Below are 13,939 nucleotides of genomic sequence, written 5' to 3'. Positions count from 1 at the left end.
AAAAAAACATAAAAAAATATATATTTTTAATAACAAAATTAAGTAATGAAGTGAAAAAAAAATAAAAATTAGTCAACAGGGGCCTTGAAGTTGTCTTTTTCAAGCCGAATAGCCTTCATAGTTTCTATAGGATCAGTTCTATTAGCATGCTTCATAACAGACATAACATTAACTCTCATGAAAGGATTGTACAGCTTTTCCTCAGAAATTGTTGATGGCACCTGTGAAAAAATATGGATATTTTTTAGGTAAAAATGAATTACCTAGTCAGAATTATCTATTAATATTTCCATACTGTTGGTTTCTCTTCCTTTCTGACAGAGTTGGCCCATATTATTTTTTTCTTCAGATCTTCATTGTCTGGTTCAACATGTTCACCAAATTTCAAGTTTGCAATGGAATACTCATGACCGCAAAATACTTTGGTATGATCCGGCAAGTTACCCAGGATCTCGATCAGAGCTTTGTGCATCTGTTCTGCTGTGCCTTCAAAGAATCTTCCACAACCACCCAAAAATAGTGTATCACCTACAAAGAGAAAATTGTATATAATAGACAAGCATAAAGATAAGAAAATTGTGAAATGACATAAGTCAATAATTAGCCTAAAATGCGATATCTCCTAAAACATTGTCCATTAGAATTATAATGTACAAATATACAAATGACAAGCATAGTAAATAATATGTACATCATAGCACAAGAAACTATAAAAAAATGTAGGGATGAAAGAGAAATAGAAAACAAAAAAGATTTTTAATCACACCTGTAAAAACGGCAGTTTCATTAGCGTTAGGTACCGTAACATAATAGCATATGTGGCCGGAAGTGTGGCAAGGGGTAAACAAACACTTGACATTAAGCTTGCCGATATTGAACTCTGTGTTGTGAGCCACTTTCTCTGTCATAGCTCCAATACGATCATCGCCACCCAGAACTTTTAAGCCGGGATGCATTTTCACCAAGTCCTCGTTTCCACCGGCATGGTCCCTGGAATAGTTTGTTTATATTTTAGAATAAATTATTCATTTAGGACAATTTTTCTGCATTTACTTCTGTTTATAAACTGATTTGATTATTCAATAGTTGTCAACAAATTTCCCTTAAAAAAATTATCCATAAAAATACTTATTTTTTTTAATTTAAGTGCCTGTAAATGATGAAATTGTAGCATTAACATAATATTACTCACATAAAATCTTATAATATTACAATCTTTATACTTATAAGTACAGAATGTTATGTAAATATATGCATTATTGCTGTTATCAGTCTATACTGATAATATCCCCTAGAGGCTTATAAACATTAAGTCAGGTAGGTATTTTAATAAATAATAAGAAAAAAATAAGATGTTAGTTTTGGAAGTACACATTGAAATAAAATATGATTTTTTCAGATTTAACTCATGTCTTTTTTGTTGAAACACTGGAAAAAAGCTACAATAATTTAAAATACATGTTTAATAAAAAATATATTTAAGATATTGAAAAAACTAGATTTACCAGTGGTGATGTGTTGTTAGCACAGTTGTTAAGTTGACTCCAATTTCTTTAACAGCCTGTAAAACTGTGTTGGGTTCCACTGGGTCAACAACAGCGGCTTCCTTTGTTGCTTTATCCACTATCAAGTACATATAGTTATCCTGAAGGGCTGGTAGAATCTTAACATCCATGGCTTTGTATTCAATGCTAGTGGGTTCAGAGTGCAAACCAACTTGTTTCCAAGATAATGCTATAAATTGTCAATGTAATAAGAAATAAAAATATCAATAATTACTAATATTCTAAACCTACTCACCTCTAAAATAAAGCTTGGTTAGTCGCTGTGATAGCGCAAATGGCAATGAATTTACAAATCTAGCAAGCATTGAATATATTATAATATGAAGTTGTATTTAAAACTGAATGAATAATGAAAAATGTGCGGGAAGGTAGCAACCAAACTCAGGAGTTACCGTTTTCTATTTTAGATTCGGGCAAGATAAATTGGTATTTTTATATTTAATGTAAATAAAAAACTTCAGCTCTAGAACAATAGCATAAAAGTATTCTAATCTTTATTATGAATTTCTGACATTAAATATTGAAGTATGTTTCGAATTCAGGTGTCGAAAAAGTAAGTTTATATAACATACAGAAATAAACGTTTTATATATATATATTTAGGAATATTCAAAAATAATATTATTTGTACATTCATTATATTATTATAGTTTTCGATATATTTTTTCCGACATTATAAAATATATTTGGAAACTATTAATTTCTAAACTGCAATGAAATTATCCAATTGTCAAAAGTTATTGTTTATAAATGTCATTTGAGTTTAAAACTGTCAAACACACGTGTTTACATATCTTCACATAGTATTCAGTATTGTTCCGGCCTCAGAATTTTTTTATACTTATAACTAAAATATTATGGTTGAGATAGATTAGTCATATAATAAGCGTGACCATGAAGAGCAAACCTGTAAAACATAAAACAACAAACACCTTTCGTGTAAGTCTCTGAAGAATCCTCTTTTAAGGTTAATGTTTCCTTACTTTCTGTTGAAAAAATTCACATATAACAATATTCAACTTCATTTTTAGTTTATCCCTTTCGCTGAGCGTATAAATACTATAGATATACGTCATGCGGCTTTATATCATATTGAGCATGTAAACGCGAGCCAACCAGGGGAAAATGACACTCATTTTCATCTCGCCTTGCAAAAATGGCATGGACTTAATCTGACAGAGAATTTCAAAAAATTTAAAAAGGAAGTATATGGTGTTGTAACAGTCCCTCAGTTGATTCATAAGAAGGATGAGGTGTTGGAGATCTTGGAAAGATATTTAAAAAAAGAAGATCCGTTATGTCAACAGCCATTGTTAGAGTAAGTATCATATAAAAATTATTATTTATTGAAACATTGGAAGAATAATAATACCAAACATATTTTTTCAGAATTTTAGTCTCCTTAGCCAAGGACTTGAGAAGTGATTTCTATCCACACTTTCCTAAATTCTTAGATATTTTAATTACTTTACTTAAAACCAAAGATGCTGAGAGGTTAGAATGGACCTTGATTTGTTTGGCATTTCTGTTCAAAACCTTGAAGACTTATCTGAAAAAGGATATTGGGACTGTGATGACAAGGATTGTTCCTTTGCTAAGTGACAGCTACCCACAGTACATAAATAACTTTGCAGCAGAGAGTTTTGCATTCGTAGCTAGAGATATAAGAGACAAGAATAAATTTATTGAACTTCTATTAAATTATTTGCAATCTAATACCGATGTAAGTCCTCATATTTTTATAATAAATGTACCCAATATGTCTCATGTACTTTAATTATCTCCCGTAAACTTTTTTCAGGCTATTGTAGGCTGCGGTCATCTGTTATTTGAAATAATAAGAGGAGTTGGCAATAAATTTCATAGCTGTATTGAGAATTTTTTGCCCCTACTATTAGAACACATGAAAGAGAGAAAAGAGCACCAAGAAATATTATTTAATGTACTAACCCAAACATTCGAGGACTGCTTACAGAATATATCAACAAAAGAATTCACAATTTTTTGGTCAAACATCCAAAGATTCATGGAAGAAATTTTAAAGTTAGATGATGACAGTACTGGGCTGGAATATATTTTAAGATTGGCCGGCCAAGTGATCGAACGCCAGAATGGAAAGTACCTGACCAATCCTCCACAGTTCGCTTTGCTTCTGGTCAAAGTAATCTGCAATCAATCGTCTGAGAAAGTTCTAGAAGTTTGTTCACAAATCGGTGCCTTAATGTTATTATCCTCAAATATATCTCTCTCACAAGAGCACGCCGGGATCATAGTTAAAGTGCTATTACCATTGCCATATCCAAAAATACTAATTAACTTTGTACAAAATGTTATCAGTTATTCACAATTCGACATGCATATATTGCCATCCTATATAAACTTCGTTTTTCAATCTGAATTTGATATTGATGCAATGGCAACACTTTCGAAAATATGTTTGACTAAATCTCCATTGTCTATTAACGGTATGAAATTATTTGAATGGGTCAAATATCCGCTTGATTTTGGTCAAGGGTTGCCCAACTTAATGGAGCATATGGTTAATATTTTGACGGATGATATTGAAAAGATTCTGGATGATCCCAAGCAATTGTTAAATTTACTTTTCTGCTTGCCTCATGTGGAAAAAGTCGATGTCGAAAAGTGCACCAAACTACTGAGTGATCTTATAAGAAAACTATTAAACGTCCTGTCCAGTTATAACTTGGAAACTCAAATAGAAGAGAACAAGTGTAATGCGGATAACACGACGCTATCAAAATGTGCCAGGAAAGTCATATTTCTGTTAGCCAACACAGTAGAGTGCGTAATTCACGTGTCTAACTGTAAAGGTCTTAAGGAGATCTGTAATATTGATACTTTGCTGCCAATTTTATTACCGTGTGCAGCAGATCCGAATTATTTGGCTGCTCTTCATTTAGTCGACCTATACTTGACCGCGTTTGAACATGAAAACGGCCTGACTTATCCGTTTCTACTATTGGTGGATTCATATTTGAGATCGAATATTTCGTCGCCTTTTCACATCGTAAGTGATTATTTTAATAAAAAATGTCATTTTCATGTGATACTCAGCTATCTAGCTTTGAAGAGACATTTTTATCTCCTATATAATGATTACAATATATATATCATATTCCTGTTTTGTCATGTTTTTTATCCAAATACTATATCAAGTATATCATATAACAACTTGTTTCTCTTGGCTTATTCATATTTCTGTTCCAGGTGCGTCTGCTGACGACACATATATATAAATTATTCGAAAGTCTCGAAGAGTTGAACAAAACCGCCATCGTTGGCGGCGAAACGGAGAGATTTTCAATATTCACGAAATGCTACACAGTGGAAACAATATCGCCCTCGATCCAAGAGTATAGAGTACAAATCGGCTTACTCCAAAAGATGGCATTCAGTACAACACAATACGAACTGGCGAAACAAACCAATTTTCACATTTACCCGTTGAATTACATGCTGGGTGTTTTATATTTCAATTTCAAATTGCTCTGGGAGCCGGTCATAGAGTTCATCGCTGGTTATGGCAATTCATTGAATGCGGATGACTTCTGGCCTACGTTCTATAAAGCTCTGGAATCGTCATTCGCCAACGTGAAATGTAACGTTAGAGCTTTTCAATACGATGACTTGGAAACGGATTGTAACGTTCTGAGTGAACTTTATTCTGAATACAGTTGCGTATCCGAGAGACCGGATTTGTTTAATTATAGACATTTATTACTAAAAACTATGACAAACTGTATACAAGTGTGTGAAGCGAAGAACAGGGACGTCGTGAATCTATTTCTCAAGTTTATTGAAGAGGAATATAAAAGGAACGATCGGACCAACGCTTTGGTTATAGATATCGAAGTTCACGATAAACAAGTGGAGACAGATGAAGGCAAAGATAGCGGAGAAGATGCCGCAGATTTAGAAGCTATTGAATTACCAGAAGAGAACGCTAGGGACACTGTATCAGGCAAGATTATATTTAAAACACTCATAAATATAATGCAAGTGCTGTCACAGTTTAAAAATCCACGAGCCCTACATAAAGAACCCGTGTTCGCGGAGATGTATTTGGAATTTTTGAAAAATAAGAATCCCGGTTTACAAAAGTACGCCCTGGACTGTATTTTAAATTATAAGAATAAAAGCGTCGTACCTTATAAGACAAATTTACACAACCTGATCGATGAGAATAAGTTCAAAGATGAATTAACCCAGTTCAAGATCACAGATGGCTCTCCGGCGATTCAAGCAGAGCATAGAGAACACGTGATACCACTGATACTGAGGATACTCTACGGAAAAATGACCTCCAAATTGGGAGCTGATAAGAAAGGCGGGGGACAAGCGAGGCGATCCCTTATAATGAGATATATAAGCGGCTGCAACGAAACTGAATTGAAAATATTCATAGAAATGGCCTTCTCTTATCTAAAAGAATATTTGATAATGGAGCCCAAAGAAATATATGAGAATGTTAAAAGAAATCTCGATCTGAAATCTGTTACCAGTCCCGGAAAGTTACACAGTATGCTAAACTTGTTCGACGTCGTTCGAGAATATTTCGGTGGTTATATGAACGATGAACTATTAACGTATTTTCTTAAGATATTTTACGCTGTCTCTTCAAATATTGCAAGTGTACTTGTTAATGTGGAGAAAGTGCATGTAAGTTATGTAAAAGTTATGAAAAATCTTCGAACTCTATCCATAATAATCTTGGGAAAATTGTTCGATCAGTTCGAGAAATATCCTTGGAGAAGAGACGAATTGTATGTTTTATTTCAAACATTAATATGGCCTTTAGTACCGCGTCTCCAAATTGAGGGGATTCATAGCCCAACGGCGCTATTGAAACTTTTCAATATTTGGTGTCAGAATCCAAGATACTATATATTATTGATCACGTGTTCCGAGGATGATAGTGAATTAAGTGCGCTTCCAGCTATTTTCAAACTTTTATTGGCGCCAAAAACTAGCCCCGGTGTGGTAAATATGATTTTGGATATGATAGAAAAACTCCTCACATTGACCAACGAAGATGAAAACGAAGTTACCGAAATAGAAACGTTCTCTTCATTACCAATAAGCGGGAATGTAAAAAATGACATTAATTTCGGGAGCAAAATCCTGTTACCACATTTACCAAGTATTTTAGAAGTCATGAAGAGGCGTATTGCGAACTCTGCTAAATCAAATACTGTTAATAGAAGGGATCTGTTAATTCTATCGAGAGTGACAGAAATGGTCACCACACCTGAAATGTGCGACGAGCTTTTGGGCCTTTTGCTACCAATTTTAGTGAAAAAAGTATGTATGAATATGGCAGAAGAGAATATGGAACACGCCGTTAATACTATCATCAACTTATTAGGTCATAGTACGAAACCCGAAAACTATATCAAAAACTTTGCGATACTGTTCAATAAAGTGGGACCAGTTGAAGTCAGAAAGCTCCTCATTAAACTTTTGTATTCTATTTCCGAAAACGTCAGCGAAAATAAGGAGAAATATGAAAAAATTGCGCATGTGGTATCAGAAATGAATGCTTTTAATAAAAGGTGGATAGAGCAACCAGATTTTGATCGGAGATTGGATGCTTATAAATCGATATATCAAATGTTGGAAGCCAATGAAATCGATGTCGACCTTGCCATTCTTATTGTAAACAATTGCTTCTATTTCATAAAAACAGAAAAAGACATTGGTTTGCGAGACAGCGCTGGACTATGTCTTAAAAAGATCCTTCCAAAATTACTTATTAAGTATAGATCAGTGCCAGAAGGTACGATTTTAGTCCGAGATACCGTGCTTTCGTTAATATCGACCGGTATAAGGGATGCAAAGAATGAAAACTTACGAAATGAGAGTATAACTTTACTTGGAGAATTAGTGAGGGAATGTCCAGATGCTGACGTCGTCTTTTCTGATTTAGCACCGTTAGCGAATAAGGAAGATAGAGAAGTTGATTTCTTTGACAATTCTTGCCATCTACAACTGCATAGGCGAGTGCGTGCTTTGCAAAAATTCAGTAAAGTCGCTAGGAAAATGATTAAGTGTCCAGCTCCGAGGACATTAACTAACTTCATACTACCCCTCGCTACGATATATATTTGCGATGAGAAATATTCCGATAAAAATACATTAATAGATGCTTGTATTGAAGTTGTGTCTACATGTTGCAAGCTGTTGCCCTGGTATCACTATGAGGTCATACTGAAATTGTATCTCAACAAAATGAGGCACCAAACAGATTATCAGAAACAGCTGACGAGAATTCTTATCGGTGTGCTCGACGCATTCCATTTTGACTTTTCAAAAGCAAAAAATATCCAACTACCCAAATCATTGACAATGAGTATAAAGCACGATAAACCTAAGAGGAAGAAAATTGATCCGGACAATGATAATGATCAAAATGATGATACAGATAAGGATCTCAATGATGTAGATGATGACACAAATAAGGATCCAAACGATGAAAATGATGATGGTGATGAAAATCAAGATGAAAAAAATCTGGGCGATGTCAAAGACGAGGAAAGTATCGAGGATATGGAAACAAACTTGCATGAAAACGAGTGTGAGGATGAAGATGATAAATGTAAAGAAGCAGTTAATATTCCTGCATATGAGAGAATAACAAGTGTCTCACCATCCGTCGCTAACAGAATAATTAAATCACTATCTGCCGGACTATTACCTCAACTTAATCGGTAAGTACTAGTATTATAGTTATCTTATTTTGACAACCTGATGTTTCTTAAGTAAAAAGAAATTGATAAAAAATGTATATTCATAAATTGAATGTCACCTGTTACTAAAGGTTTTTTATATTATTATAAAAAAAATAACTAGTCTTTTGTCGCCTTAAACTACATGAAGTAGGTTATAGTACTTATGAAATACTCTCTTCAAACAGTGCGATAGGCAAGCTGACAGAACACGAAGAATCTCATAAACTAAATAGACGCCGCACTGGGCATGTCAGACTTGAAGAGGATATGTTGCGAGTTCCTATAGCCTTGGCCCTCGTTAAATTGCTACAACGTCTTCCAGGGGATATGCTGAGACATCAATTGCCTGGGTAAATTTACGTTCAGTTTGTATGAAATCCACAGCTTCTTAAGCGATTGCGTTATAGAATAGGAGCAATTGAATGTTATATTGAATTAAAATTTAATTGAACATCATATTTTCAGAATCATCATAAAGCTGTGTTCGTTTCTCAAATCTCCATTGAAGCAAGTTAGGATTACAGCTAGAGATATTGTTAAGAAGATAATGTTGACAGTTGGCACTTCATATTTAGGCATACTTTTGGAACATTTAACACTTTTGCTTACAAGAGGCTTCCAAGTCCACGTTCTGGTCGCTACGATTCATACTGTCCTTGAAGCTTTGAAAAATAATTTCCAACCGGGTGACATTAATCAAAATCTACATTACATACTCGACGTATGCACAAACGATCTCTTTGGCAGCTTGTCTGAAGAAAAGGAAGTCGATAAACTGCACTACAAAACACCAGAAGCTAAGCCAAGCAAGAAAAGTTACGTGACGCTCATGATAGTAGCCCAGAATATTACAGAGAAATGTTTGATCAACTTAGTTCTACCGTTCAAGGAAGTTTTACAAAATCATCACTCCAAGAAGACAGTCTTGAAGGTCCAAGAAGCTTTAATGCACCTATCCAGCGGTCTTGTTGTCAATAAATTTATCGACATTGAATCATTATTTGTTTTTCTCCATGGCTTAGCTTCTGAAAGCATACCGGAGTTCGTTTTGAGTGCCCCCAGGAGAGTACTAACTGAAGCTCAGAGGGAAAAAATACTAAGAGCGAAACCAGACTGCTTTATAATACCAGAAACACCTAAACGCAATAAAGAGTCACAGGCGAGGCACGTGAAGACGTCGGCCAAAGCGAATGGCCATGTTCTAATCGAGTTCAGTCTGAACATCCTGTATATAATATTGAAAAGAGAGAAAGTCCCCAGAATGGACTGCAAGGCATTCGTAGATCCTCTGATACCGCTTCTGGTCGATGCTTTGAAGAGTGACCATGTAAAAGTATCTACCGTGGCCTTAAAATGTATAGCCTCGTTATGGACTATACGAGTCAGCACACCGTCCTTGGAAGATATGATCAAGGATATTGTAAAGACTATATTTTCCATGCTACACAAATACGCGACCTTCCAAATAAGCAAACAGAATGACAATTATCATTTAGTGAGGGTTGCTTTTAAGGTGAATTATAGTTTGTTTGTTTTTGGACGCACTATGAATACTGACACGATAATCACTCATGTTTTATATTTTCAGGCGGTGACAGTACTGATAAGGAACGTCAAGTACTACAATATAGAAGTGGAACAACTGAAAACTCTCTTACTTTACGCTGAAGAAGATTGCCAGCACGACGAAAAACAAGCCAACTCGTTTAATTTATTGAAAGCTATATTAGAAGCTAAGCTGGTAGCGCCCGAGCTGCACGAGGTCATGGAGAAGATATCGAAGATCTGTATATTGAGCGAGTCGGCCAAGTCGAGGTAAGCGCTGGCTTTTAATATTGATTTACATAGATTATCAAAACAAAGACATTATTCAATACTGCATGAGTATGAAAGTAGAAGTCTCAGTGTTGCCATACTATATGACTGTTTTGTCATACACATTCATTTTGACTTTGATTCTGTATATTTATTTACTTATAAGATTATTGTCTGTCGTTTTTTTTATAATGATTACTATTTATTCAATTTATAAATATTTAAAAAAATATGATTTTCTTTTGCACTGTTTGTATTGGCTGTGCTTGAATTGTATGGTAACAGTGTGTGAGTTAATAATGAGGTATCTACCCGCAGAGACGAAGCACGCGTCATATTCGTCAACTACCTAACAAATTACTCGCCCGGCAAGCGTTTGGAGAGATACATTCAGTTCTTCGTGACGCAGTTGAACTATGAACTGCAACACGGGAGGGAATCGTCGCTCAAGTTCCTGGATATGATTATTACTAAGCTTAGCGCTGTAAGTATATCATAGCAGTTATATAGCGTATGTAAGAAATAAGTAAAAGGTTGCCATTTTCTCATATCTCATAGCCATAGGTAAGGGTTTCAATGTTGTGTGTTTGTTTCTGGTGTGAATCCATAAACAAATGAATCCATGTTTCATCAAAGCGGCGCAAAAACTCATATAGATTTCGTTCAAACAGCTGCAAATTACTCTGGGAAAGTGTCACTCTTTCGAGTTTTTGGTCAATTCATAACAAACGCGGCACCCATCTTGCAGAAAGCTTTTTCATGTGCCAATGTTCATTTATAACGTTGACAACTTGTTCATAAAAAGTGTTTACAGCGCTGGCTATATCTCTCGACTTATTTCTTCGATCTCCAAATACAATATCATGGATTTTCGTGATCATTTCTGAAGTGATCGCTTCAAATTTACGCCCTGAACTAGTAGAGTGTTCCGTGCTTGGTTTACCACAACGAAACTCAGTAAACCTCTTGTGAATCATCTTGTGAAGTGACGGAGAAGATTTACCATAACACTTACCAAGAGATCATCACTGGCCTGATATAATTAATATCTTGATAACGCTGGAAATTCACTTTTTCCCATTTTCACGGCGAAGCAACGACTTGTCCCATCTAAATGACTGATAAAGCAATATTAACTTAAAGGCAGTAGGAAATTTCTTGTACATCCTCAAAAATAATGACCTGTCCAATCATGTTACAAATTGTATACTAGTATTACCGCGTCATTTATTTTAACTAATCCAATCAATTATATTTAAGACTTTCGCGAGTGATTATTTATATTGAACTAACAATATTATTCGGATTTACTTCACCTATTTGGTTGTACCATGTTTTCCCCAATACGATTATTCAAAAGTAATCTTGACTGAAACACTTTTAATGAAAAAAAACATTAATATCAGTTGTGGCATACGATTCTTCTGTACGTAACTCGGCAGAGTTAAGAATTGCACAAATATAACTCCAAAAATTCTACCAGGCCCAGCTCAAACCTCACAGTGATTATCTAATGCTGTCTCTCGGAGCTGCGATGATGAATGACTCGGCCACCGAGTGTAGAGCGAGCGCTGCAGCCTGTATAGAGGCGATGCTGTCGAGACTGACGATCATCGATAGGAACGTACTCTTCAATATGATACTGGCCTTCTTTAACGATACACAGGTCTGTATAATGTTGGGCTCGCTTTAAACAGTTAATATTTCATACTGAAATTATTATATATTATCTATAATGTATCATATAATCTGTGTAACCACACCGATATGTATTTCTAATTAAGATGTAAATATCAATGGTGTCCAACAAGAACTGATATTGAATCGAATTATTTAAGTGTATTAAAAAAATATAAATTATTTCCAGCCGGTACATTTCGAGCTGGCAGCTCAGCTCAGCATCCGCTTCGTTAACGTCGAACGTGAAAAATTCGAAAACCGCCTCGCCATACTGTCGTTACTTAGCGGCAAAATATTATTACTGAGCAACGACATAACTGAAGGTCGCTTTGTGTCTATCAAGTTGAACTACGGAGATAATAAGAGCGAGGAGGAGAAACAGAAGGAAAAAGATCACAGTCTCATACAAATATTGAACTTGATCGACCAAATAACCATACATTGCCCGTCCAGTTTGACAAATAATAAATACACGGACGACTATAGTGAAGTAGCCCAGCATTGTAAAGCGTTGTTAGCATACCCACACGTCTGGGTGAGGTTGAAATCTGCTAAAATATTAGGGACGTATCTATCTGTTGTGAAACCAGAAGATCTGAACGAACCCAACCCTGATAAGGGTTTCCTATATGATGATACGGAAAATGATTTTAGAAGTCTCATACTGGATCTTTGTGCTCAGTACATCCCTAATATGAGTATGGAAATGGCTGAACAGGTAAACATAACTTTAAGAATTCATACCAGTAATTATTCATACCATTAGTGTTTATATTTTGAATCTCCTAACATAAAAACATTGTAATCGTGAAAGTAAAATTAGCATTTTTTATTTCAGATCACGGCCGTTTTATTCCAAATAATTAAAATAGTTCATAATATACCAAGGTTTAAAATTTCTAAATCACAATCAGATGATGGTGAGACTGAAGTTAGCGCTAAGTTAAATGTACGATGGATTCTTTTTAAATTAAGAAAAGCGATAAATACTGAAGTTGCCAGGTCACCGAATTGCATGAACATTGTAAGTACAAAATTATATATATATATATATATATATATATATATATATATAAAAATATTGTATATATATATATATATATATATATATATATATACAATATTTTACCCAATACCCAAAAAAGGCTTCTGTTTTTTGTTCTTATCTTGCATAAAAAAAAAAACGAAAAATTCAATATATTGTAACAAAATTAAAACAAATTATAATTTTGTTTCATATTTTTAAATCACTTATTTAACATCCGATTTATATTTTTTTATAACAAGAATAAAATCTATAAGAATATTAAAGAATGCGACAGTATAATAATTATATTTTATTCAGAGAACATCAATTTTCACGATGTGGTTACATATAATAAGTTCATTGGAAACTGAGGATTTATTGAGACTCGTGGACGTCATTCTCCCGCCGATAGTACGAGAACTGTCATTGGAACAAACGTCAGCTGTCAAACAATTGGCGGGAAGACTCGGCAAGAAATTGCGACGAAAAATAGGTGATATAGAATATAGCAAAATGGCTGCCAATGTACAGACTAAATTAAATATGAGGAGAGCTGAAAGAAAAAAGGTACGTTTAATTATATAATAATCTAATAATTTTACATGTTTTTTTCAACTTTGAACTCATAAAATTTTCGGTTTAAATTAATGCAGGTCCTCCTACAAGAGAAGGTTAAAGATCCGGAAAAGGCTGCTAAACGGAAATTACAATTGCGGGAAAAGAAAAAACAAGCAAAGAAAATCAAATTGGAAATGTTGCATGGGAAGAGACCGAGGGCCAAAAAACGAAAAGCAGTAGATTTTGATATTGAAGATGAATTGTTGAAGGACGTTGAGGAATAAAATTAAGTGTAAATAAAAAAATAAAAAAAACAACAAATGGGTTAATTCTAAATATTCTGAATATTTAGGTCTTATTTAATATTTACTTTTTTTATAATCGACAAACACCAATATTTACCAGCTTGTATCGATAAATAGTCGATTTGAAATTCTTCTTAGAGTTATTATCTGTACATAATAATATCTGAAATTTGTAAATAAAACTTTTTAATGAAAAGGTGTCTTTTATTTACGGTATGGACTTGGTTAAAAAAGATATAC

General features: G+C 34.2%; 2 protein-coding genes across 5 annotated transcripts; one reads left to right on the top strand and one right to left on the bottom strand.

The window, feature by feature from the left end:
- Window positions 1–9: 9 nt before the first annotated feature.
- Window positions 10–4,320, bottom strand: LOC116776483 (hydroxyacylglutathione hydrolase, mitochondrial). Of its 4 annotated transcripts, XM_061521100.1 has the most exons (6): window positions 2,938–2,959; window positions 2,498–2,551; window positions 1,506–1,734; window positions 767–990; window positions 296–528; window positions 10–221 (listed from the first exon to the last, which is right to left on the bottom strand). In XM_061521100.1, the coding sequence occupies exons 1-6, from the start codon at window positions 2,942–2,944 to the stop codon at window positions 69–71; spliced, it is 900 nt and encodes a 299-aa protein (XP_061377084.1). In that variant the 5' UTR covers window positions 2,945–2,959; the 3' UTR covers window positions 10–68. The 4 variants fall into 4 exon arrangements, with proteins under 4 accessions (XP_061377084.1, XP_061377086.1, XP_032525586.1 ...); XM_061521102.1 differs by lacking the exons at window positions 2,498–2,551; window positions 2,938–2,959 and adding an exon at window positions 4,181–4,320; XM_032669695.2 differs by lacking the exons at window positions 2,498–2,551; window positions 2,938–2,959 and adding an exon at window positions 1,958–2,117.
- Window positions 2,357–13,715, top strand: LOC116776463 (small subunit processome component 20 homolog). The gene is made up of 14 exons (XM_032669669.2): window positions 2,357–2,504; window positions 2,597–2,883; window positions 2,955–3,288; window positions 3,367–4,593; window positions 4,794–8,293; window positions 8,500–8,664; window positions 8,780–9,827; window positions 9,903–10,129; window positions 10,448–10,613; window positions 11,613–11,795; window positions 11,997–12,527; window positions 12,648–12,833; window positions 13,155–13,403; window positions 13,490–13,715. Exons 1-14 carry the CDS (start codon window positions 2,460–2,462, stop codon window positions 13,676–13,678), a joined length of 8,337 nt encoding a protein of 2,778 aa, XP_032525560.2. The 5' UTR covers window positions 2,357–2,459; the 3' UTR covers window positions 13,679–13,715.
- Window positions 13,716–13,939: the final 224 nt, after the last annotated feature.

Source organism: Danaus plexippus, chromosome 8 (assembly GCF_018135715.1).
Source record: "Danaus plexippus chromosome 8, MEX_DaPlex, whole genome shotgun sequence".
NCBI lineage: Eukaryota > Metazoa > Arthropoda > Insecta > Lepidoptera > Nymphalidae > Danaus > Danaus plexippus.
The sequence above is the reverse complement of the archived record's forward strand: the minus strand, read 5'-3'. Positions and strand labels throughout refer to the sequence as shown.

Excerpts from the sequence above, each read along its gene's own strand:
- LOC116776483 (XM_032669688.2), bottom strand. The coding sequence starts at position 1,870 with ATGCTTGCTAGATTTGTAAATTCATTGCCATTTGCGCTATCACAGCGA. Across the intron at positions 991-1,505 it reads CTAACAACACATCACCACTG|GGACCATGCCGGTGGAAACG; the intron begins GTAAATCTAGTT and ends AAACTATTCCAG. Across the intron at positions 529-766 it reads TGAAACTGCCGTTTTTACAG|GTGATACACTATTTTTGGGT; the intron begins GTGTGATTAAAA and ends TTCTCTTTGTAG.
- LOC116776463 (XM_032669669.2), top strand. The coding sequence starts at position 2,460 with ATGAAGAGCAAACCTGTAAAACATAAAACAACAAACACCTTTCGT. Across the intron at positions 9,828-9,902 it reads TAGTGAGGGTTGCTTTTAAG|GCGGTGACAGTACTGATAAG; the intron begins GTGAATTATAGT and ends TTATATTTTCAG. Across the intron at positions 11,796-11,996 it reads CCTTCTTTAACGATACACAG|CCGGTACATTTCGAGCTGGC; the intron begins GTCTGTATAATG and ends AATTATTTCCAG.